Source organism: Rhipicephalus sanguineus, unplaced genomic scaffold (genome assembly GCF_013339695.2).
Source record: "Rhipicephalus sanguineus isolate Rsan-2018 unplaced genomic scaffold, BIME_Rsan_1.4 Seq216, whole genome shotgun sequence".
In the NCBI taxonomy this organism is placed as follows: Eukaryota; Metazoa; Arthropoda; class Arachnida; order Ixodida; family Ixodidae; genus Rhipicephalus; species Rhipicephalus sanguineus.
Window position 1 is genome coordinate 26,894 of NW_023614789.1, and position 27,301 is coordinate 54,194.

At 45.4% G+C, this 27,301-nt stretch overlaps 1 protein-coding gene across 1 annotated transcript; it reads right to left on the reverse strand.

Annotated features, from left to right (window-relative positions):
• Positions 1-579: 579 nt before the first annotated feature.
• Positions 580-24,578, reverse strand: LOC119376739 (amyloid-beta-like protein). The gene is given in 10 exon segments (XM_049411472.1): positions 580-1,882; positions 4,194-4,507; positions 7,863-8,130; positions 9,233-9,496; positions 9,916-10,020; positions 10,023-10,120; positions 12,035-12,141; positions 12,143-12,414; positions 13,875-14,071; positions 24,359-24,578. Coding segments are annotated over 9 exon segments (1,665 nt in total). The 5' UTR covers positions 14,010-14,071; positions 24,359-24,578; the 3' UTR covers positions 580-1,780.
• Positions 24,579-27,301: the final 2,723 nt, after the last annotated feature.

Here is a 27,301-nt window from a genome sequence, read left to right on the forward strand (position 1 = left end):
CGCTTTGCGTGAAACAAACGAACTGCGCGGCAGTAGAAAACTGATACACCAGTGAATAACAAAAAGACCCGTTTCCGGCCCAGCGCTGCGGTCGACGGTAAACGGCGCACCGCCAGGTGGCGCGGACAGACACTTTGGCACGCGATCGCGTGGTCCGCAAGGTTTTGTGCCGACTGTACGTCGTCTTCAAAGAGATATATGTGTACATATCTATGTATGCTTTATTTTCTGAATATTTAAATTCTTGGCTGACTTAGCAGACGCTTCATTGTAATGAACTTTTATTTTTTTTATTCTTTACTTCTGTTTACCTTTATGAATATAGTTTCCGTCCTGGCGGCAAAGGTTCCAGAGTAATCCAGCCGGTCTTAAAAAACACAACAATATTGTATATCGCGAAAGTACTTTCATAATGAATACATCTTCGTTTTAATTAAGTCTGACTGCAAATTAATGAGTACAAATTCAAAGTGAGCTTGAACATGACAACACTCCTGTTGTGTTGCTTACCGATATGTAAACATTCATTCTTCTCTTCAAACATTTTCGTCCGTTGGTAAAAAAAAAAAAGGCAGGCAGTTGATCGAGCCGCAAAATTTTATTGTCAGCCTGTTCGTTCAAATACACTACACAGAGTGGGTTACACTTGTGTGACCTTGTGTTGCAAAATAAGGGGTAGAACACTTGCACAAAGCCGAAGCGGAGAGAGGTGGCAGGGCCGTGTGCAGAGACGAACATACGGAGACACGGGTGGCAACACTCGACGTATGATATGTTCACTGAGACAAAATGACCACACAAACTGCCCTTGCAACAAGCCCTACGATGCTGCTGGCCTCCAACCAAACACATGCACGCACACACGCACTTCCGGTCAGGGGAGAAGGGGGGCATGCAGAGAGGCACTAACGCTGGACAACCTGTACAAAAAGATGCCTAGGCCTTAGCTGCTGGAAAGCTTGGCTCGTTGGTGGTACAACACCTCAAGGTTCGAGAAAAGAAAACACGGAACTGGCGCTACAGAAACTGCAACCGGAAGAAGAGCGGAGAACGCAAGCGGTACGCCACCTACCCGAGGATTCCCGTTTGCCCACGCTCCGGCTACTCAGATTCCAATTAAAACAACCCAAAACAAGTACACAACATCCATAATCTGTTCTCTGACAGAGACAGCTAGCTAAGCTGCCTTGACAGTGTCAATCACTCCTGTCGGCTCAATAAATTTCGCATCTTTCACAACACAAAGTGAAGGAAGGAAATTCTTTTAAGTAGACACGCACGCTTTACAAATAAATTATTTAAACGCTGTTTTTGTGACCCTCTTTCTCAGCTGCAGTTCTTAAAATCCTTGCGTGGTGGCGGCTACCAAGCCTCAATCCTATGCTTGAGCACACCTCGGTGCTGCAGTGAAGTGGAGACTGCGGACAAAAAGTTCATTTGCACACACACACACGAGCTGCCAACACATTGCTAGAAATTTGCTAGATGCCAAGTGCAGTTTCCACTCCGCTGCTTCACGAGTTTGTCCTAGAGCACATTTAGTGCTGCCTTTTGGGAAGAAGTGTCTCAAGCTAGGTGCCTGGCATCGTGTTGTTGACATAAATCCCACCCCTCTCGTAAGTGGTACAACAACCACCCCAGTCTACCTGCTCCCACTGTCATCTGCTCCCCTCCCGGGCCACGTCCCTTTAGCGCCAGCCTTGCTCTCGGACTTTAAGACGCCTAAGCGGCCGCAACGGAGCCTATGTACAGAAAGAGAGAGGGGCATGGTGTGTTGTATTCAGTTGGCCTCAAAGTACTTGTAGGTGGGGTTTTCGTAGCCGTTGACCTGCATGGCCGTCAGATGGCGTTCCTCCGGAGAGGCTGTGGGTCCTCCTCCCACCTGCAATAGAAGGCAGCAAACACATCAACTAGGTAGCCTCGTCAATTCCAGTGTTTGGGAAGTCCTATGCACAGAGCAGAAAGGTAACAAAGCAGGCACTCTGTATGTGCAGGCAAACTGCTCTCTGCAGACAGAAAAAGGATGCTTTCAATGTGTGCAGGTGGGCGTTATGAAGGCAATGGAAAATAAAGCCTATGAAAAAATATGAAAGGAATCCCTCTCAGTGTGCTTTGCAGCCCACATAGACGCTACCTTCATGAAAATGTTGAGCTACATGTGCTGTGAAAAAATTAAAATGATAATTTCTAAAAACCATGCCACAGAAGCTCATAATCAGAATACAGGAGGGAAATCTGGTACAGTCGAACCATGTTTATTAGAACTCCAATGGGATAGAAAACCTGCTTGAATTAACCAAAGTTCAAACTAGCAAGGGTCCCTGTGATTAGTGGTATAGCACACAATACAGTGGAACTCCGCTATGCATCACCCGCTGCATTCCCAGGTGCCAGGTTTTCCCTGCTGTTGACTAATTTTTGGCCAGTTCCAGCACAGCTCCCATAGGATGCCGTGCATTGGGTAACTCACTGTAATGTAAAAAATACGGGACTGTTCCAGTATGATACGTCGTGAACTAGCATTCTGAACTGGCTTGAGTGGCCGTGGGAGAAGCCATGTTCACTTTTCACGCAGCTTGGCCTGGCTTAACTACGCAATTAGCTGTACATTGTCAGCCATGACATGTTTTCGACACCTGGCAACAAAAGCATAGGCGCCCCAAGATCTGTATTTCCTATTATAAAGATGGCAGCTATGATTGTTAGCAAATGTATGGCCTCCAAGTTTGGCTTTGGTTGTCATGTTGGCGTGGACTCGTCGTTATCTATGCTTGCTGCAGTCTTCTTGCGCTGTCTTTAGTTTTAGTCATGGTAGTTGTGCAAGTCTGCACTTATTTCTTTCATGCTTGCAACTGCTGGTGCCAACGGAATCACATACAATGATTACGTTTCTATTAGGCTCTTGTGAACAGTAAACTTTTGGTTCGAAGCAAATTCAAAGCGAACAGTGATTTGGTTGAATAATTTCGAATCGAATTCGAATATTATATATCGCATATTATACAGAAAAATGATTATATTTGTCATGACCTAACTAACCTGCACAATATTTTTCAAAAATTGAAACACGGCATGCACAAATGTCATTCTATTTGGTTCAAAGGAAGTGGAAGCAACTTTGAATAGTAGCAGGATTTGACTTTTGGTAGAATGCAAGTGATAACCTGTAAAATATGTTACGCTTTAAAATTTACTATACTTGGAGCAAATGAGCTGGTATACCAAGCTTTTAAACTTAAAAAATTATGAATCGATGTGAGAGTAATATGTTCATTCAACCTTGAAGTGGAACTTTGCGGCAGTGCGGATTTTGCCTGGATAATAGGTGTATCCCGGCATAACACCCCTCCACTGCAGTGAAACAACCTTTACAGGGGGAGGGGTGTTACATGCGGGCCAATATACACCTATTTGTTCATTTTGGATACTTTGAAATTTCCAATAATTTAAATTCGAATCGAAGCAAATTCGAATACTGTAATATTCGTTCAAATATTCGAAGTGCTCGAATATTCGCACAAGCCCAGTTTCTATCAATGACGCCACTCTTGCCTCCGCAGTTCAATCCGGCGATGAGATCGTAGCCGAGTGTGCCGATGCACGCAGGAGTGCTGAAGTTTAGAAGGAAGGGCCATTTTGCGCCCATGGGAGAAGGAAAAGGACCGCGTCCATGCAAGCACGTGAGATGTCACATAGCGGCACATTAAGTGAGGCCGCATGATTTCCACCAGCTGCTTCAAACATGGTGCCGACCAGTGTACACATAGCGGGCACATGGTTATGGGTCTGCGAAGCTGCAGCGGCTAGTGATGCATCGAACCCTGGGATTCGGCTTGGAATTACACGAGAAGTAGGCTGTGTGGACAGAGAATAATATTCAAATTAACCGTGGCATGTGTTTCAGGTTTGAATCAAGGAGAGCTTTCCCCATTCAAATACATATTACTTTGCCGGGACCAATGGACCAGTTCAAGTTATCTGTTAGTTGAAGTATGAGACTTCGAATTAAAGAAGTTGAACTTTATTAATGCCTACGAACCACGCAATGTTTCACCAATATAGGCATAAGGGGTAATACTTGCTTCACTTATGGGAGGCTCACCTTCACTACTTTAAGTCAATGAATAGATAAGAATGCGAGAGATGGCAGAGACACTTTTACATTGAAAGTAAACCCTACAGCCCAGACATACCTGTACAAACCCACGAGCATGGGGCGAGCGTTGGCGTCTGAGCAGCACAGCCCCAACGAGCAATGCGGTGAGTAGTGCAACTCCAGCGAAGGCAAGTGTGATATAGACGCTGCCGCTCCACTTGAGCCTGCCCAACGCATCGGCATGCGAGGGCCGCCGAAGTGTGTACGCGGGTTCGGCATGCTGCAGTAGTTGGCTCTGGGCATGTGCCGGTCGAGCAGTCGGTGCCGCAGGGGCCATTGGTGCAACCGGGGGTGCTGGAGTGCTGCTGCTGGCTGGCAAAATGCTCTCGTCTTCCACAGACTCGGAGTCCTCTGCAATGAGCCACAATGACAAAGCTCCATCAATAAGATGTGTGCCTTTTGGAACAATGTGCCATTCACCCCTGTGAATGAAAGAAGGGGAATTTTTCTGGGGGGCTCGTTTATGTTAGACACAAGCAAATACAGACAATCAGGCCAGGGAAAGCATCGAGGACGTTAATTGTTGTCTGACTGTAGTGTACTACTTGTGACATAAAGTGAAAGGAATTAAAGTGCCATTAAAGTGGACGAAAAATCACCCTTTCAGTCAGTGGGATCCCTGTGCAGCACACAACTGCTTTTAGGCCTGAATAAAGTGCAGCGCCCATATGATGAAGCGATACTACTGCTCATACAAAAAAAAAGAACGTGCAGCCTTCCCTCCACTGGGACACTTGTAAGTTAACTCAACCAAGAGAATGGAAACAAACTGTTTAAACTGGTTTCTGTTCATGACCATACAAAACATGCTATTGTGACTGTCTCACATTCACATTTCATATATTTACCCATTAATTTAACAGGACTCTAGTGCGAGTCAGGTGGTTTAATATCTTGAGCAAGTTTTTCCCAGGGCGAAATAGATGAAGCAAACTTTTCAACGCGCAACACTCCCCTTTTCGAGCATTACACAGTACCACTTACAACTTTTTTACAACAAAACAATGAATACAACTAAAATGAATGAAAGTCTCCTTGAAATCTACGTAGATCAAGGAGAATGCTTACAATCGTGTAAATATGGTAGTTGCAGAGGCCATCGGCTCCAAAACAGCAGGAATTGCATTTCGATGGAGCAGCACTGGTTTCCGCTCAGTAGCAGATTGCTTTACAAGCACAAATACACACATTGGGAAAAGCCAGTTGAGTTGTCCACCCTGCCACCCTGGCCATTACCTGTTATAGTTTTGAAGTGCTCTTGGGTATGACCACTTAGTGCTATCACATGGTCACAGTTTTATTGCCGAATTTTTTCCGTGCTTGGCAAGAAGAACGAGAAAGTTTTGTAAAGTAGAGCCCGACTATATCGAACCCGTTTACATCGAATTATCCTGTATATCGAACAACTTCTGAACGCGGTATAGTTACAGTGAGAATATACAGCGAAAATTACGGTTACATCGAACAAGAATAGTAGCGACTCCCAATATATCGAAAGTCAAGCGGGGCAAAAGTGCCCCCGGAAGTCGGCTTTCCCTCGTAGCAGCGGAGAAACTGGCGCTTTTCCACACCGTTCACTCCAAAAGTGGTTTAACCCGGCAACGCATGACCCGCTCTCCCTACCGTGAACGCGCCACGTCAGTCGAGCCGCCGTCACCCCCCTGCAAAAGATGATCCTGACCCGCCCGCAGAGCTTGCTGAGACAGCCAATCAGGGCCTCTTGTACTCTCGTCGTGCGAGCATGTGGGTCGTGTGAGTTATCCCTGCATTTCTCGTTCGTTGTGCTTTGCACCGTGCGCCTGTGCTGTGATGGCTGGCGTGAAGCGGCAGAATTTGCCTTTTGCCGTGAAGCTCGAAATAAATCGAGTCGAACATGGTGAGAAGAAGTCGGATGTCGCGGCAGCATACAAGATTCCGAGGAGCACTCTCAGTACGATGTTGGATCTCAGCACGATCTTCATACGGCCGTGTATGAAGACGTCGAGGCAGCTGTGTACAAATGGTTCGTCGACGTTCGGCCGCGCAACCTCCCCATGCCCGGCCCCATGATCGAACAAAAAGCAAAGGACATGGCTTTTCTCCTTGGCAGGAAGGATTTTGAAGGTGGCTTCAGTTGGCCACAGCGGTTCAAAAAAAGGCACGAGATTGTCGGCAAAGCGGTTATTGGCGAAAGCCGAGCTGTGGACTTCAACAGTGTGAAAAAATGAATGCAAGAAAACTGGCCCGACATTACAACAAGATATGAACCCCGGGATATCTTGAACGCCGATGAAACCGCTCTGTTTTGGCAAATGCTTCCAAATAGGACACTTATGTGTCGGGGTGACAAGTCTCACGGCAGCAAAGTGAACAAGGCCCGTGTATCCGTGCTGTTCGCAACCAATTTGGATGGATCAAAAAAGCTTCAGCCCCTAGTTATAAGGCAAAGCAAGTCGCCGTGGTGCCTTCGGAATGCACTGTCACTTCCAGTGACCTACTGGTCAAACACAAAGGCGTGGATGACTGGGGAGCTTTTCAGCAAGTGGCTGTCATCGTGGAACGATGATTTGATAAGCGAAGGTCGCAAAGTGTGCTTGCTTGTGGACAATTGTTCATCGCACCACTGCAGTGCGAGTTTCAGCAACATTGAGCTGCGTTTTTTGCCTCCAAATACCATGTCAGTTCTGCAACCCCTAGATCAAGGCGTAATACGCTCGCTGAAAGCCGGCTATCGGAAACGCCTGGTAGAGAGATTGCTGCTAAACCTTTGTGTCGGCAGGGAGCTCAAGACTGACTTGCTCGGTGCCCTTTCTATGCAGAGTGGATCCCGGGCAGCCGTTACAAACGAAACCATCCGAAAGTGCTTCAGACGTGCCGGCTTCCATGTGCCTGGTGATGACTCTGAAAATTCTGATGAGTGCAACGAAGCCATTGCCGGTGTTGCCGAAGTTTGGAGTGAGCTGTCGAAATTTCTGGAAGCTGTTGACGGATCAACGGTCGACGAGTTTGCGAGTGCAGATGATGTCGCGATCACGTGTGAGCTCGAAAACGAAAACTACGTTGCCGACATCGTACTGAGCACAACTGAAAGCGGGCACAATGACCAAAGCAACAACGATCCTTTGCCCACATCCTCAGAGGTGATTGGTGCTCTCGCACTAGTTCGGCGCTTCTGTGCAAATGTGGAAGGTTGCGGCCTCGCCTGCTCCGACTCTTTAGAGCATGTTACCAGACAACAAATTACCAAACCTAAGAATGTAACAGTGTTAACTAAAGTAGGGCATTTCTTGCTGATAGAAGCATGTAATGAATACATGCTAAAAAATCCAGCCAGCTCCACTTCGCAAACGCTGTCAAAACAGCAAAGCTGATGCCACTCCTTCACCAGGCTATCGCACTTCTATGTTTTTCAAATTTTCCCTTCATTGGTGCTTAGCTTCGGACTCTCTTGCGCGAACGTCGTGGTTGGCTCGGTGACGACATGCCCGTTCCCATGTCAGCTCTTGCTGACACTCACATCGCGTGGCAGCTTCTTCCTCGAGAGCAGTCTTGCCCCCCGCCCCCATCGAAAAAAAATTCCTGGCTACGGGCCTGCTACTGCATATAACGAGGTTTTCTTCACGTTAGATGTGACTGTATAGCAAGCCTCAGCTGTATGACACTCGTTAAAGTCCCTCTGAGTGAAGAGTCTGGTTCAAGCATGGCCCAAAAGAGGGCGCTGTCGTACCGGCTGTGGTCGGGGGTGGTGGTGGGGGTGGCAGCAGGGGCTCGCTGCTGGTGGCGCCCCGCAGTGTGCTCCACAGCTGGCCAAGGCGACTCCTGAGCGATTGGGGCAGCATGTCCAAGCTCTGGTTGGCCAGGCGGTCCAGTGAAGTCAGGTGGGCACGCACTTCCTCGGCATCCCCTCCGTGCTGCCGGTACGAGTGCAGCGTGTGGCTGCGGTCCTTCTCGAGGGCACGCAAGAGCCTCTCCAGGCAACGCTCCACACGCTTGGTCTGCGTGCAAGAGGACCACATGGGTAACGCCAATCATGAAACCAAACTTAGGTATGCTTGACTGTGGCACAAATACATTTCGTAAAAGGGGGATAGAAAAGAGAAGAAATAGAAGTGTTCTCTTTTCTATCCCCCTTTTCACGGAATGTATACTGTGCCACAGTCAAGCATACCTAAACAATCTAAGCATAAACTCGCCCCAAAAGAGGTCCTTTTTGTATGAAATAAAACCTCTATTCACTGTTATTTCTAATGTACAGTGACCATACGAGCTGACCTTGCCTCCAGTGATACTGATGGAGTGAGGTAAAATAAGCTACATTTGCATGAATACAACACAAGGTCTCGTACTACTGATGATTCAAGAGACTGACATATGAGAAAGCAGAGGCTGCAAACTGCACTGATTACCTTGAAGGATTTCACTTTCAGCAAGTGCTGATGGCAAAGCCTGCACTGCAGCACATACCCATTACTACAATAAAGCACAGCATGACACACCACGTCACAGAAAAGTGAAAGTAATTCCCAAGGTGGTTAACTGAGGCTTCGCATGTCTTGCTGCTGAGGAAAATGCATTCTGCAGATATGAACTATGATAGCAGGTAACGCCATGAAGTCTGTAGACAAGGTTTCTTGAAACAGCGGACCATTCTTTCAGCTTTGTCCTACTGCCCCCTCATTTTCTTCTCTCCATTCTCTGCACACACGAACCCTATCGATGCATGCAGAGTCAGTTTTTACCAGAGATACAAAACTGAGAAAAGGAAAAGAGGCTCACGTTATGCTCACGGCATGTCTTAAACGAGTACTGACAAAAATTTGAAGGTGAGATAACTTGCGAGATAGACTTATGTGGACACAAACAAAATCAAATGTCAATGGCTAATATAGCCTAGAATATACAGAAAATCAATTTTAAAGTGACTGCCATGCAAGTGCACACGAAACTGAGTACCTCGTGACATCGACATCAACTGGGTTTGTATGTAAACAACCAACAACCGCCCACATCACAAGTTTGTGTTGGCTGCCATGCTCCTCCACTTACGCCACCTGAAATAAGAGCACATGAATGAAGCGCATCGGACCATTGCCTCACCCTTGGTGGCTTCTCCTGCAGTGCATGGTGGTAGCAATCAAGGGCTGCCTTCTTGCGTCGGTTGAGGGTAGTGAGCACCCGCTGCCGGTGCATCGCTGCCAGGCGGTGCCGCTCAGCTGACCCTTCGGCTTCCAACGCCTGAACCGTCTTCTGGAATCGTGCGCTCATCTTGCGTCGGAACTCCTCGGCGCCCTTCGGGTCTCGTGTCTTCATTGCCTGGTAATGCTGCTCCAATTCGCTCCACTCTCGCATCACCCGCGTCACCTGTGTCAGCCGTACAGAATGAATTGCGCTATGTTGTCTCACAGCTACACAGTGGAGCACAGAATGCACAGTCAATGAAAGCCAATATTGGGCCACAGCAGACTTTTGCAACTTCTTGCCTGTCCTTAGTTAAATAAAGAGATTGTTCCAAGATCAGTGCAGTATCTGTGATGCTTAGGGGCATAGCCAGGCATATAGGAAACACAGTGTCACCATCAGTAGTGTATGCCCTAGCAAGAAAAGGATTCCTGGCTTTGCCACTGCTCTGCTGCGAATATTATCATTGTTATAAAAATATCGCTCCGGTGCATACGTCCTTTATTTAACAAGTAAGGATGCTCACTGCTAAGGCATCTGATGCTGTTGATGAGCAAAGCTGACGAAGCACACATGAAACCAGATAGTTCCGAGCCACTGACCTGTGCCCGGTGGCTCTCCTGGAGGCTGTGCTGTGCCGCACGGAATGCTGCATGCTCGTGTCGGCTGTCATAACGACTAAGGTACTGCTCCACTGGTCCCTCTGTGTCGTAGTTGTGGTGGTTGTAGTGGTCGTGGTTTCATCATCATCATCGTCCTCATCACTGTAGTCGTCGTCGTAGTCATCCTCACTAGAAATATCCTTACCTGCAAAACAGCGCGATATTTCAGCATAAGTGCACTGCATATGCGATGACAACTTAAGAAAAACAAAATGCAGACTGGCGCTCAGCTTTCCAGCTCAAAATTAGTTTTACATTTGTTTCTTAGAATAGAAAATTCAGCGAGTTGGTATTGATTCATACTTAGGACTGCAGTGCTCACAAAAAGGGACAAGGGACAGAAGAAGTACACAGGACAAGCGCTGACTCTCAAGTGAATTTTTATTCCGAAAAACAAAAGAAAATTCATAATCGAGTCACGTGACTTGCATAATCGAGTCATGTGACTTGCACTCCAGACGAAAAATGAAAAGTACATACATGGCTGTTGCCCCTTAACATAGCATGCGCACAACGACATGTAAGTCACATTGCCGCACGTGCTGACCAAAAACTTGTATTCACTATTTCAAAGCTTTATCGATGGCTGGCTAACGCATCTTTCGTAGCTTCTTTTAATGTGGAAGGCCTCGATAATTTCTCGGGCAAGCTGCTTTTTGTGCCTGGAAAGAACCAGGGTATGAATAAAGTGCGGGGTACACCCACACTCCCGACAATGACCTGCTAAATGAGAATGCGTGTCTTGTACTAATGAACGCTTGTGTTCTCCCAAACGAACATTCATGCACCTTCCACTCTGTCCTATAAGATCTACCGCACGACAACAGGATCTGATACACGATTCCCACCTCGCAGTCAACAAACTTGGGCATTTGTTTAGTACCATATTCGCTGTTCGTTTCTTTCGACCCACTCGGCTGTGCGCACCTATTCACGCGGGCGCACATGCCGGACAACTTGTTTGGGAGGAAAAGACGACGTCCACTCCGTAGCGCTTAGCGACATTTTTTAGGCCATGTGACAGCTTGTGCTGGTAGGGTAAAACAGTGCATCTTTTTAGCTTACGGCTGCTTTCAGTTTGTGCAGTCTCTTGCTGCACTGACTTCTTGGCGCTCATCAATTTTTCGCACGCCATTGCGATCGCGACATCCGGGAACCCTGCTCTCCTTAATCTAGCCACTTGTTTGTCGAAACTATGGCGGAGACCGTGCACACATGTTCTTTCTAGGGCAGAGCGGATGCACGAGAGTGCTATCCCCTGTTTGATAAGCTTGGAATGGCTAAGCTGAAATCAAGCAACGGTTTCATGGTTCCTGGGAAGTATCGCCAACAAACATGAGTGGGTAAAAATTTCATTTTTAGGTACAGACACTGAATAGACTCTTCTTTCATCAATTCAACCGTAACTTGAATTGGCTTCCTGATATTAGTGCGAATGCCAAATCCGTTAAAAATAACACAATTGTTGGGATTTTATGTCCCAGAACAACGACATGATAATGAGGAACGCTGTAGGGGAGTGCTCCAAAAATTTTGGCCACCTGGGGCTGTTTAACATACACCTCAATCTAAGTACACAAATCTCAAGCATTTCACCTCCATCGAAAGGTGCCCGCTGTGGCCAGGATCTGATCCTGCGACCTTCGGGTCAGTAGTCAAGGCTATGAAAAATAACCCCTGCACTTTTGCCCTCATGTGTACACAACTACTCAAGAAAGTGGACACAGGGATAGTCACAGCTGTCACTCAACAACAATAAGGACAACCTGAATCACATAGAGGTTGTTGGTGTGCCTCCCTCTTGCAACAAAAATGGCATCTTGTTGGCCTTACATTTTCAATGGGAATGCAAAATTCACTGCTAATTTACCTTTCATCTGTATTTATGTTATTCCATAATAAAGTACAGCAGTAATTCATTTCACCACCCTTTATTTCGATCCCCAGCCTGTCTTTTCTGAATGGCCAATACTGAGCATATCAGTAGTTCCCATTATATTCTCCTTGCATGTTGCTAAGAGTGCTGCAATGCAGCATTGACACAGTGGAGCATACACACCTTGCGAGTCCCTGTCAGACGATGGCGACGAGGCAGGCGGGCAGCAGACAAACTCCACCCCCGAGAAGATGTCGACACCGCAAGGCAGCAGCATGGCGAAGCTGCGCGCGCATGGCGCGTCCACGGCAGCTCTGCGCTGCTGTGCGGTTCCATTCGTCAAAGCTCTGGCACACACTCTGGTTGTGTATGTGGTCAAAGAGGCAGTGCTCGGGCACCAGCAAGGCATCGCTCTGGAAGTCACCCTCGAGGCACCTGTAGGGCTTCACCCAGTGCACACTGCCCTCACCACTGGAGCAGCGCTGGCCTGCCTTGCACCAGCCATCGAGGCGGTAGTAGCGACTCGACTCAACTATGTTGCGGATGTCGCGCTTGGGGTACACCTGCAAGGTTAACTCCTAGTTAACTGCAAGGACATTTCCTTCGGGCTAAATTGGTAACAAGTGGGTCGCATGCTCTGCTACTCAAGCAATCTAGGCATAGCTGTAGGGCTGGCCTCGTTTTCTTGTTGCGTGCCTTTATCACCTATGTAGATAAGTTGTGCGCTAGGCAACTGGCACACGCGACAAGTCCCTTAATTCTTATTGTTTCCAAGATTTATCACTGTGCTTTATTTTGGAGGTGATGCCAAGGAGACACGCATTCCAAGTAATCCATCACTTCTGGTCAGCAGTAATGGAAGTATTATTATTCATTATTAATATTATTTTCAGTTTTGTCGATTCAAAACTGGAAACATCTACTCTAGTGAGCCTTTCATGACACACCTACCCACAGTGGGGCCACTTGTGTGACGTAACTTGCCTTCCAATGTACGCAAATTAGCTGACCTTTCATTCGTTTGTCCACAACTACAATTTGCTTCACCTGTGTGGTCGCCTCATCAAGACCATCTAATGTTAGAAAGTGTTTAAAACAAGGTTACCCGGTTTATTTCTCGCAATTATGGCTGTCATGAAAGTATAACCCAAATAAAGCTGGACATCTCACTCCTGAAACTAGATACGTGCCAGACCCTCCCCTTGTTATGTCTTTTCCATAGATATGTATACAATGGCACGGTACACTTCCTGCCACTTTACACACACAAACACACGTCAAGGCACCTTCATAACAAATTTAGCTTGATGAGCGTTTTTGGTAAATCAGAACTGTTCAATTCATCTGCTTTTCCACGTGTCATTGCCCTATGGAACAGCCTTCCCAATGATCGCTGCATTATCTTACTGGGTTAATTTTCACAAAAAACTGCACATACTGTATGACTAATAATACCGTATAATGAAGTGTAATTTTGGAACTTTTAGCATTTGTATTGTGCTCATGCTTTAGTGCTCCGGTTTCTTTTTAAGTGTCCTGGCATAATTTTATTTTCTTGTATACTTTTGTTTATTGCTTGTATACCATGTTGATATGTACTTATGTCACTTGCTTTGCTTGTTTTTTTTTCCCCTTCATTGCATTTTCTGAATGTAACCCATTAGTCAGTGTCCTTTAATGGACTTGTAAGGTACAATAAACAGACAAAGAAAGAAAGAAAGAAAGAAAGAAAGAAAGAAAGAAAGAAAGAAAGAAAGAAAGAAAGAAAGAAAGAAACGACCTTGTCTGAACATATTCAGACACATGCAAACATAGTGGCACCACTGTTAGATGGTGCTGCACATGCCACGTACACTGCATTTTGGTGGTCGCCATATGATGTTTGCTACACTGCTTCAAAGTTAATCGCATCAATGTCGACAGTCATCCTAAGATGGTACCCATAACTGGACATTCCGTATTGCAATTGTTTTAACAGATCAGTTGGGCCACAATCTGTTTCACCTGGTAAAGGCTCACCAACCTTTCGGCAGTACTCGAGGATGCTGAGCTTCTCTCGGGTGCAGACTGCCTTAGGGTCAGGGTCCGAGACCCATCGCTGATTTTCACTCAGGTACTGGTTGCTGAGCCGCCCGTGGCCACACAACAGAGCCACCATGGGCTGGAAGTGGCCCACATCCGGCTCCCACTCGAGCCAGATGCTGCTGCTGACGCCGATGCCTGACAAGAGAGGAGAGTGCAATGAGCACCTGTCTAGCGCATCACCGAAAGCACTAATCTTATACTGATAGGTCTGTCACTACACAATTTGAATAGAATACACATTCAAATGCTCCTTCCAAAGTGCCACTGACCGTATTTGTCAGTACACATTACACACACAGATCTCTCTGTATATGGGGGAGTGAAATGAAGAGCTGCAAGAATTCATACCAAAATATTTACTACAGAAGGCTACACCAGTGGTAGCTGTAGAACTCTACTGTAGAGAACTACCATGCTTTTTGATAGTACATGAGACACACAGGCTGCGACTAGAGCTTTTGTTGCATCAGCTTTAATAGTTGTTCAGAGTTTACCCAGTACAGTGAACTCAAGCATGGCAAGCACAATGCTAGAAGGTTGTAGTGTGCCCGTACCTCACAGGAGTACGGCCACTAGCGTGGGTTTGGACTTAGCGAACCACAGGGCCGCGTTTGCCGTCGCCTCGTGTGAACTAGCGCGCCGCTGCACGCGTACGTTCGAGCGCAAAGGCGCCGAGCGCAACGCGGCAAGTACACAGTACTGCTCTCGAGATCCGCAACAGTTTATTGCCTGCGGCAACACCACAAAACGTCGTACAACGCCCGCTCCCAAAGGCGGCGGGAGAAGCAAACAGGCTTCACCACGCCACGGGCGAAAATACAACACAAAGGGTGCCACTAGCACGTCTCCGCGAGCAAAGAGGGCTCACGGCGACACGCCGCTGAGAGAAAACGGGTCCCTCGCGACTATGCTGCGTACTCTTACGATCTGCGACCACAGGGCCCGATCGCTCGAGTGAGGGCAAACTCCGCTCGCGTTGGCTTCGATAGGTACGGCTTCGGCGTAGTAAGACCACGCGCGAATGCACCGCACCGCTCTTCGGCCTAGCGTTCAGAAAAGGACAACGTAAGGTAAGCGCTCGCCGCTGGCGCAAGGCACCGTTAGCGAGTTCCGTCCGAGTGAGCCCACAAGAGGAGCCGACGGACGGGAGAGAAAATACGTGCTTACCCTACGAGGTCCAGAGAGGGTCTCCCCCTTCCGCCGCACAAAACGTCTCGTGAGACGCGGAACTCGAGCGCAGCGCCCTCCGTCGAGGTCCGGCGCCGGGAGAGAGGAGGTTAACGTCACTCCCCGCTCGCCCAGCGCCGTAAGACGGCGGAAGAGAGGAACGGCATGATCGGACGTGGGGATGGCAGAAATAGGCGAAAACCAGCGCAATGGCGACGGGCAAGCCTCAATCCCCACAAGGTAAAATTTAACCTGAAATCTTCTAGAGTTCTCTTGAGTTTGAAAGAGTTCTTTGTGTTCATATCCATCAGAGACCTATGGAGGCTGCAGCACAGTGCGAAAAAAAAAAAAAAAAATGCAAGAAAGAAGTAATATTTTTAATTGTTGCAAGCAGAGATTGAGTGGTACATCAAAACTGAAGCTAAGTATGCCATGAACACAAAAAAAGGGCAAAATGGCATATCTTCAATGAAACCAATCATACATCAAGTCTTCCCCCCAGGATCTACTGTAAGGCTCCTTTTGTTTTTAATGTACATTAACGATTTGCCTTAGTTCCTTTCACACTCAAAGCATGCAGACGATACTACTAGGTGCTATCTTTGCCACAGCTCTGACCATAATGTTTTAATGTCTAACTTAGACAGATTTAGATACCCTCGTGCAGTGGTGTACTAAAAACAGTTATCAATTAGCCTTTAAATTGTCATTCATACTTTTTCATTTACCAAGTGAAAAAAACCATGCTTCACTGTCTTTTCATTAATGACCTGATTCTTACTAGATCCAATTATGTTATCTTTTTTAGTGCCATACTTAACAGAAGACTATGATTCCACAGTCACATTTCATCAATTGGCATAAGAATATCTTTTAATGCATGTGCACCCGTTAAAGGGGCCCTGCAACACAAATTACGTGCGTCATTTTCACTGTTTCTTCTGTTATGGTCAGAGCTCTTTAAAGCCAGGTGCTACTTCCATCTCCATGTACCAGCAACTTTATGTTATGCCTTTATACACAGCCACATAAACTACTGCATCACATTGTGGGGCTACATGTGCCCTGTTCACCTCTTTCCCCTAAATGAATTCCAGTAATAGGCCAGTCACATTATTACATTGGTTCCATGGTTGTTACGCCTTTGCCCATTTTCTGCCCTTTTTTATTCGTCTCAATATTTTGCCTTTGTCTAGCCTTTATTTTTATAATACAGACATAGTGCTTTTTTTTTTTTTCAATTTATATGTGTTCTGGCTCTAGACATCTTCCCTCAACACATGCTGTCTCACTACAATTGAACTCACTTTGCCACTCATTGCAACTTGTTCTTGCCTAAATTCCATACTTATTATGGCAGATCCACTTTGCTTTATTCATCATCATCATTACAGAATATTTGAGACACACACATAAAATCCGTAACTTCTCTGCAAATGTTTGGATGAAACCTGAAATAATTTGTTTTCAAATGATTAATTCCACCGAGTTGTCAATGTGACTAACTCATAGTTGAATGCAGTTACATATATACTTAAAGGGACATTGAAGAGAAACAATTAATCGGTTTAGATAGATAAATTGTGCTCTGAGAACTCTAATGTCGTTAATTTTGCCATCATAGGTTTATTAATAGAGGAGAAAATCAAGTTCAAAGTTTCATTTTTAAATTTTGTGCCAAAATCTCCCCACGTGATGTCACGGATTTCAATGTGCATTTATCGTATCTTGGCGCCATTGGCTCAACGAAATTACCCCAAACCTGGTATGTTAAGTCTATGGTCCCCTCAGAGGACAATGTGCTTCATTTTTACTGATTAGGGAACTACGTAGTCCCTAGTAGGCGTGGTCAAAACATTGACGTCACGGCAAATGGTGCGGAAACTTCAAGGTGGCGTCGCCACCCACATTTTGTTTTTACGCATTTTCTCACTTACTAAGCGTCTTGCAGCAAGCGTGGTATTTTTAGTATCCTGAAAGAGTACTTTACTAATATGAGAAAAATCTAGAGCTGTGCCAATAGCAAAATTTTGGGTGCGAAGCGAATTCGAATATTGAAGTACGAGTGCGAATCAAATCGAATATTTTTCGAATATTTTTCTAATACTTCAAAGCGAAATTGCAGAAAGAAAAGTTGGAGAGGATTCCTAAGCACATTCTTATGAGATAGCAACATGAAAACTCATCGTTTCTTTTTGCTAGGTTGATGAAGCGCTGGCGGGGTGGTGTTTCATAGTTGTTTTATCAAGAATGAGGCAATGTAGAGGCCGAATTGTATTTAAGTACATGATTTGGTGCAACCAAAGTGTTGCCGACAACACTTTACACGTGATAGGCAAAGATGCCATTTTCTCAGCCTCTCCTCCTCTTTCAACTTCTGTGGAAGCCCAACTGATATGGCCGACAAGGGTGTGCTCCCTTCAAGTTCGGAGTTCCAAATCTGCCTCGTAGACGTCGATATATAAGAACATCTGAAATTTTGGATGCTAAAAACCTTCGGTGACTGATTTTTCGGACTTCCTGCCCAAATTTTAAGTCCAAAACAGCATTAATTGAGCCCCCACTTCTGCCACATCTTTCATCTCCATGTTGGAACCAGCGTTTCTTCAGTTAATACATTTGCGACCATAGCGGAGCTTGAAAGGCAGCTTTGCCGCAATACAGGGGTGTGATGAGGTGAAGCCTATTGAAAATCTGGGGACCACTTCCAATCGGACGTTGACTGTCTCTTGGCCAAGTTCAACCATAACGGAGCTTGAAAGGCAGCTTTGCCGCAATACGAGAGTGTAATGAGGTGAGCATATTAAAATCTGAAGGGGTCACTTTCAATTGGACGTTGACTGTATTTGTCTTTGGGAAATTCGAATTGTTCGAATAGTAAAATTCCAGTGCGAATCGAATCGAATAGCAAGTACTATTCGAAAAATATTTGAAATTTCGAATATTCGCACACCCCTAGAAAAATCATTTTGCTCTTAAGTGTCCCTTTAATTGTAATGTGTTCTCTACATTCCTTGCTTTGCTCCTTTGCTCTTTCAGTTTCTGCACAGCAGATTTTGCCAGCAGTGATTACATCTTGGTACCTGCTTCTGTATGTGTACAACTGCATAAAATTTCCATTTTATGTAACAGGCTTGGATATGAACCCGGTCTGGATTAATTTGCAAAATGACACTGACATTCAGATTGGTGGATTACGATTTGAGTTGCAATTAATGTACTGCAAGTTGCAATTAATTAGAGTACATTACCATTTCCCAATCTCAAAAAGCACCATTCTTGCCGCAAGAAGACGCTAGGTAAACTAGCAAATGTGCAGAAAGAAAATGCAGGTGGCGACGCCTCATTGAAGTTCCCGCTCCAATTGCCGTGACAGCAAATATTTTGACAGCATTGACTAAAGCGCACATATTTCTCAATGTGGCCCAAACAATAAACACCCTTGAAATCCCTGTCACGCTGAAGTTCACAAGCGAGATTTTCGTGCTAAATTTAAATATGTAGTCTGACCTTCATTTTTTCTCTATTAATAAATATGTAATAGCAAAATTAACGATGGTAGAATTCTCAAAGAATAATTGATCAGTGTGAACTGACTCACTGCTTCACTTTAGTGTCCCTTTATGATTTTAATGATATTTCATAGCTCTGAAGATGAAGAAATTGCCACTCGGGAGCATCGCAGTGGAGAGGAGCAAACTTATGCAGCAGATGCCCTACGTTAACCATCCTTCAGCAAAAAGTAAAGTAGCAGTAATCCTTGAGTTGATCTTTATGTTTGCACTTTTAGGTCATAGAACATCTTTAGGAAAAAAAAACTGCTTTCCCAGACTTAGATTCCAGGTGGTTTTAAGAGTGGTAGTTTGACAGAAACAAGATAAGTCACTTTTAAAGTTCCTAAATATTTGACACGGCGACAACACAAAAAACAACGAAGATTTTCAAGTGATAATCTTTTACAGAAACTACACTGTGTTTTTTTTTAAAGGTGACTGCCCTTATTCTGCCCTATAAATTGCCTAGAAGGCTATTTAGTCAAAAGCAATAAATACCTGCCCTCTATTATATTTGAAATGACAATGCTTCTTAGCTGCCACTAACTAGAAGTGCTCTCAACATAACAAAACTATCTTCCTGCTTGAGCCAAGGTAATGAAATTAAAGTTCTCATGACAAGAATATGGCTTCACAAAATAATTGAATAAATCAGCTTGCCTGCCAGTTCAAAATTTAACCTTCCAACCTAGCATTCCCTTCTAAGGCATAAAATTGACATACTGCAATCACAAAAATGTACATGAAAAAAACTTGCATAGGCGCAAAAGTACTTGATGCTGCATACCACAGAAAAGTATATAAGCTACACAAAGTAGTTTTCGGTTGTGAAGACAGCACAAAAGCTCAACCCTTAATGTTTTATAAATGATGGAGTTTGTAGCAAGAAAAACTGGCTTTCAGAGGCATCAAAAATTATTTTAAAATGTTAACATAATACAAAATATTAAAACTAATGTTCTATCAGCATAAACCACACACAAGTTAGCAATAGGTACTAATGAATTCAATAGGTCAAGCTTTTATGCACTGAATGTATTTGATAGTAATAAACTGCAACAACTCTGACAATTTCATGTATACAAAGGTCCATTACATTTAAACATGCAATGAAATGTGACAAAATGATTCCACACTAATCAGTCCATCAAATTTCTGCTGATAGGAGCAAAGAGACCACTATATCTCCTGCAGTAGCCATTGGATCCGTGGGAAAAAGAAAAACCCGAATATTTTTGTACTTGGTAAAATGCTCACAATTGTTAAAGTGTTCTGTGATAAAAGCTATCAATGTACTCCAAGGAATAAGATTTTACGTTATACGCATACTTTGCGATTAGAAAACAAATGTTTCACTAAATTCAACTAGTGTGAGTGGCTCTCATAGCAGTTATATTTACAAAAATTCCCTTTCTGTCTATGATTTTAGAGGTTCATATTTTCAAAGTAGGGGTGTGCGAATATTCGAAACTTCGAATATTGTATTCGAATAGTTCGGCATTCAATTTAATTTGCAAGGCACTTTTACTATTTGGAATATTCGAACACCCATAACACATCGGCCTAAAGAATGACATACCTGTGCTAAATTTCGGAAAAGTTAATGCACAATAGACAAATTAGATTCGGTTCACACATACCCTTCCACCCCCCAGTGCACCTTTGCAAATGTGCCAATATTCATGTGTAGTGGTCAGAGCGGGGCATTGTGCATGAGGCCGAGCGCATTATTGCAGTAGAGTGCCAAAATTATACTGCACAAATAAGGAGCTATAGCAAAACTAAGAAGAAATGTCTACAAATAAGTAAAGCAAGCATTATTCTGGTTATCCTCATCTGAAGCACCTGCAATGAACATCATGCCAATCAGTTGCCATTGCTCCTCCAGTTGAGAAAGCATGCTTTGAGGAATGAACTATGACGATAAGATTAATATATCAGCACTAGTGTGGCTGTCTTCGTTCTTGGAGGAAGGATGACATGAACAACGGTGTCGCTGCTTCCTGGAAATACTAAGCAGTTGTCCATCCTTCATGACAACCTTAAATAACTGCATATCTTATACTGTTAAGCAACAGAGTTGTACAATGCATATATTTCTTGTATATTACTAAAACAAGCTTATTTTTTATGCCTGGTTGGTAAAACCCTTCTTTCTTTCATTTTTTTTGCAGAAGGCAGTAGTTGCACTATTCGTACCCGAAAATATTCAATTCAGACTTCACATTCATCATTTGATTCTGCTTCAAAGTTGAAAATCTGATACTCGCACACCCTACTTCCAGACGCAAGGGGAAAAAGAAAGACATTAAAAAAAGATTAAGGCAGCTTCACATTAGGGGTGCCAAGCCTGAAGGAAGTGTGAGGCTGGGCGGCCTTCTTTGTTTCTCTTTATTTTTCTCTTTCTTCCAGTGTCCTTTTTCTCACCTCTCTGTTCTTTCTAAATATTTTTTGTCTCTATTTATTTCTATTTCTTTCTCTCTCTCTCTCTCTATGTATTTCTTTGTCTTTCTCGCTCTTGTCCTTCCTTCTCGATCTATTTCTTGCTTCCTCTTTCTGTCTTTCTTCCCTTCTCTCTATTTTTCTTTTCTTTCTACGCTACGATTTACTCTCCTCCTTACCCTCACTTCCGTTTCCCACAATCTTGCTATACTATACTATACAAGGCTATGCTATGCTCTGCTACCATGCCTGGATAGCAGAGTTGTTAGGATGCTTGCATTCGGATTGTGGGTACGTGGGTTCGAATCCCGCCTCGCGAAGAAATTTTTTTCGCCAAGAATTTCTTTCTTTCTCTGTACACATTCTCTCACCCATCAGCGTTATTCCATCTGGTGCCGGAGAAATCGGTGAATGTGTTTTGGGAGTGAAGCAGAAGATGAAGAGGAGGACTGAGAGGAAGAAGAGGCTGAAGAGAGCGCGTGCCAATTCATGATGATGATAGTATCTGTTGTGGTTCATAGCTTGCATAGTAACTATTCTAATCCTAAATGTTGAATAACTACCAGCAAATCAGGTGGACTCGTATTAGATAAAAAGGACTGAGGAGTGCAGTGATACTCCAACCACCCAGCCATGCAAACACTCAAAAGAGCAGGAAAATGCGCAATTATTTGCAGATTTAGCTGAAGCTAACTTCCCTTCCTTCTGTCTAGCTTTGCTAATCATAGGTACCGATTTTCCAGATTCGAAGTGACCGCAATGAAAATTCCCTAAAGAGTACGATAGTTAATGACAATAGCCCCTTCCATGTTTAGTATGGGGCACCATGGGCTCGGACTGAGGCCTGCTACTAGTTCTTGACAATAGCCCCTTCCATGTTTAGTATAGGGCACCATGGGCTCGGACTGAGGCCTGCTACTAGTTCTTGACAATAGCCCCTTCCATGTTTAGTATAGGGCACCATGGGCTTGGATTGAGGCCTGCTAATGTAAGCAGCTACACTACACTAGCATTATAGTTTATAGATTGGAGAATCTCGCAATCTGTAAAAAATGTTCTTCCCCTGCTTTTCTTGAGTACAAAAATTCAGCCTAAAGATCAACGCTGTAATTTATTAGCCCTTTACACTGAACGAGGTAAATGACAAAATTACAAGCCTAGCAACCTTTGTCCACAATCAAAACTCAGATAGACGGCTTCTTGTTTCTTCTTGCTCACAAATTATATGCTGTCTCACCAAGAAAAAAGAAAGGAGCATCCAAAAAATGTTCTAAGGCACAGAAATTGAAATAGACAGGTTATGTTAACCTGTTTAGGCATGCCTTTTTATTATGCTATCAGAATCATAGTTTACAAGCTTTTAAGTTAGTAAAGATAGGTGGAGTGCTGCAGGAAGCAACACCTGCAAGTGGAACCAATCAGCATGTGCATGTCTAGAGAATAATTCGTCAATGAAAGCTTTAAGAGCTACAGAGCTGAGATTTTCTTTAAACAAAACCCTCTGAATTCTAAAGACTTTCAATCTAGGTATCAGCTGCAAGCTATTGTAGTCGTACGCCTTACAACTGCAGTTATCCAGCAACTTGTAATTAAGGTACATCCACTACATTACAGAATGAAAACTGATGTGAAATCTTCCAGATGTGCCCCAAAATTTGCTGCTTCTCTTGAATACTAAATACTTTTCCTACGTGCAGCTTTTATTTCTATTGGCTAGAAGTGCAATATGCAAAATTAATTAAAAATAAAGATTACATAAATATGCAACATTATCAGAATGAGTGGTGCTAACATTCTATTGCTCTTAATACAACTGCCATGGCAAGCGAGCATTGTGCTAATACTTTATTGAATGTACACCTTTCTCAGGCACTACCCAAGGGATTAAAATACAAATTATATTAAGAAAGGCTGGTTTTTTTTTAATGCATAACCTTACTTGCAGGTTTATTTTTTTTCCGTATACAAATTAAAAATTAGAAATGGTACAAGATGACATTGTCATAGGATTTTTGTGAGTTACAGTAACATGTTTTATATTTAGCGTACTTAAGAGCATTAGGCACTTACGTCAACGTCTGAATTTGCTCTACGTCATGTGCTTTAATAACATTTAAGTGTTCGATGAGATTTACTGATGACTGAGGGTGACAAGTACAGTGTAGGGACAAGCAAATAAACCTCTCTATTGCCAATGCCCGCTACTGCAGGGCCTTGATCTCGGATTCAATCGGAACATACTTTGACACGAACGTGTGAGTGCAAAGCACCCTCGACCAGAAATATATGGCAGGGCCAAATAAGTTAGTTTTATGTCTCTGCGAATATATATATACGAAAGCATCGCGGGGTGTTTCCCGAGCGAGCAATTCAACACCCACTGTAGGGCGACGCATAATGTATATAATACATTGTTAAGATGCAATCGTGCTGCCTAATTTTCAGGCTCCCTGACTGCGAATGATGCTCCGATCTATGACACTGGAGAGCTTTAAATCGAGTACTACATTGCACTACGCCGAGCGAGGTTCGAAACTAGTCCTAACTTGGCGTTTCGGTAGGATCCCCGTCTGTCTATCTGACAGTGTTCAGCAGCGCGAAACTCGGTCACTAATACCTCCTTCTGTCCGATTTCACAAACTCTCTCAGGCATATTACTCCTGTCCCTTTGTAAAGCGTATCAACGAGCTTTACCGCTGCTAATCCGAGCACAATAACGAAGCGAAACGGCATCAATGAGAGGAAATAAGAAAAGAGGGAGGCAGGTTGCCAGTAAACGCGTAAGCTCCGAGGCACCTGCAGCTGCGGGTTGCAACCGCGCAACCAACGTCGGCAACAGAAAAGAGCGACTAATGTCCGAGCCAAAAACCTAGGATCTTCGAGACGGGCAGCATAGAGACTACACTAAGGCGAGACCGAGGCGATCGGTCGGCGGCCGCCCGCCCTGGCGACGACGTTATCGAGCGGGGACCACCTGCGACGCGGAGCCGCACTGCTCGGGAAGTGCCGTCACGGATCGCCCCACCAACGGGCATCGCGCTTCAGAACGGCCGCCCCGCAGCTGAAGCGAGGCTCGCCTTCGGGCTGAACTCGGGCTTGTCGCCGCGACAGATCCGAAACACACGGCGCGCCGCCCGCGCGCGAAGCCTCTCTCGCCTGTCGCCAGTGCGTGCGTCAGGCATGCGGTGAGCGCACTCGGCGCACAATGCTATCGGAACAATACGGTTTATCTGTTATCGATAAGGCGTGTCGGTCCTACCTCGGCGTAGCCGTCGGCTCGACTGCAGCACAGCAGACCGAGGGCAATCCAGAAGAACAGGGCAGCGCCCATCTTGAGTCCGAGTATCGCAGCCGCCGGCGCTGTGTCCGCCATTCCGGCCTGTCGCCTGCGCTTGAGGGGGGGCGAAGGCGAGCGGCGGCCGAATGCAGCGAGCAGCCCCGTGATTGGCCCGCACCCGGTCGACTGCTGCGCTGCTGCGCTGTACGCGGCCTTGCTCACCGCCGACGGCCCACGCGCAGGCGCGTTTTGGCCAAGTAGGGAAAAGGCCCCACCACCACCGCCGCCGCGATTTCGGCGCCGCACCACACCACTGTAGCCGCCGCTACACTACTTGCTTCCAGGGACGACCCTGTCGCAGTCATCGGTCGACGCGCCGGCGGTGACGCGCAAGCGGACTGTCCGGTCTGAGCAAGCGGCTGTGCTTGTTTTGGCGGCGGCCACTGATCCTCGCTGTGCGCGGAGACTGGCTTTATAACGCGACGCTGGTCGGAAGGTGTGCGCGAGCAGGCGCTCGATTTCGCCTGCAGACTTTCCAAAACGGTGACTTGAACTTTCAGACTGTGTTTATCCTGTTATGGGTGCGCGGTATGGGGGCGCTTACACCTGATATTATCTTCAGTCGCCAGCAACTTGAAAGGAAGAAAAAATCAGTTTTGTCCCACCTATTACGTGCGATTTTCACACCCTATCAGATATCCTCCATCCGCTATCTTTTTAAAAAGCCTTCATAATTATTTAAATAACACCTAGCACCCTAATATCAGCCCACTAAGTTGAATGGCACCTCTAGGCACGAACAGCAGACATGCTGCCCCTTTCCCTTCCCGCGATGCAGGGTAGCAAACCGGAAGATTCTCTGGCGTTTAACTTCTCTCCCTCTCTTGCTATGCTGATGGCTTTACGAGCACTCGATTCCTTTTTCTGTCTTGCCGCTAGTTTTCTTACTGTTGCACAACTATTAGCAATGTCATCGCAATTTCGCCTGCAGGAACCTTTCTCGATATTCGTCAATGTGGCTGCAACACCGCGCAATTTGCAGAATGTCGTTTCTGTGCAGCGAAGTGCGCATCAGCGTTTTAATGAAGGAACATTGTGAAACACATGGCTTTACCCATGAACTGTTAAGCGTTTGACTCGTATATTTAGTAAAATTCGAGGATAGTAGAACATGATTCGACTCAAATAGAGTCATTACACATATGTAGCAATACTATACCACAGACAAATACGAAGCATGAAGTTCTCAATAAGTACGGCGCTCCCCCATGCCACAATATGATGCGGTACCGTGCGGTTTTTACAGCAGTGTTAGGATGCATGCGATATCTTCTTCGGCATGCAGTAGTGGTAGAAGACTATTTTTGTTCTTTTTGCCTGTGAGAATTCGGTAGGACAGACGACTGGGCTTGTTGGTCTTGCATTATAACAAAGTCAAATTAGCGCAAATAAACTCGGACAAAAAGAAAAAAAAAAACGTATTGAAAACCATACATTGGAGTGTATACAAGAATATGTATACCTAGGACAACTACTAACAGGAGAGCCTAATCACGAAAAAGAAATTCACCGAAGAATAAGAATGGGCTCGAGCGTAGGCTAAAGCTTGGCGGGCATGCCCTTCATCCGACGTTTATAGAGTCCGGGCAGGTAAGTGTGGTTGAGTGTCATTTTGTGCTCTGTATCCTATGAGAGAAAGAAATTTCGGGAGGGGGGGGGTGCCACCCCATGGCTATGCCACTGTGCAGGAAGGATAGAATAAACTGGAGATCATTGGGAGAGGCCTTCGTCCTGCAGTGGACTAAAACAGGCTGAGGATGATGATGATGATGGTGGATAAGGACAGGAGCTCTTTGTCTGCCTCGCCCTTATTTGCTCTAATTTGACTCGGTTGTAATTCTTCGGCATTGGCCCACGAGAACGTCACAAGAAATGGCAGACGGTTCAAAAGAATGCCAAACGCAGTAAAATGCCCGCTGCATTGCATCACTGACCACTCATGCATATGTATGCATCTGACGCAAACGGAAGATGTTTAGAGCCTCTCGTGCATGGCTAATGCAAGCGGAGTGGGTACACGTATGCTGGACGAAGTTTTCATTTGAAAATAGAACCTGTCCCTTCACACCACTGCTTCGAATAAAAAAAAAGAAATAAAGCATGCTGAAGTTACACAGCCTGTTATGCCATCACTGTCAAGCGCCTCCTAACGTGCTTTTCTAAAGCGCGAGAAGGTGGGAGGGCCAGTCGTTATCAATCTCGGAGGAGCGTAAGCAAGTCATTAGAGGCGCTCCAGCTTACGGCAGCCAAATTTTATAATAAAAAAATTACACCATCTCCCGCTAAAGGGGACCACGAGGCGATGCGAAGCCGGAGCACTTGCACGATCGCGTTCCGTTGGCGTTCGTTGGGCATGCTACCGACCTCGCGTCGTGGAACGCGAAGAGGAACGCTACGCGCGTCGCATCTTCCATCTAGCCTGGCCGTTAATTCTCCCAGGGCGAGCGGGGAACGCGGGCGAGGGGGGCAACGTAGGAGAGGAGAGAGAAGGGGAGGGGACGCGCATGCGCTCGAGCTCATCGCGGCGTTGCGCAGGAGAGAATTTCGGCATGTCTAGCCCGCGTTTCAGAGGAAGAGTGGAAAGGGGGAGGGGTATGGGAGAGGGAAGCGGAGAGGGGAAGGGGAGTGGGTGAGTGGAGAGGAGGTGTGTGGAGAGGGTATGCGCATGCGCAATAAGGGTGGTCACGCCGCACACCGCCACCACCACCACCACCGGATTGAGCTCCGCCTTAAGATACTTCGCATCTAAAAATACAAACAAACTAAAGCTTGTACAATACAACATAACAAACAGCGCATAAAACACTCAGAACAAGACATCTTCCCTGATCGTAGTTGCAAACTCAGTACTTGGCTCATACCTAC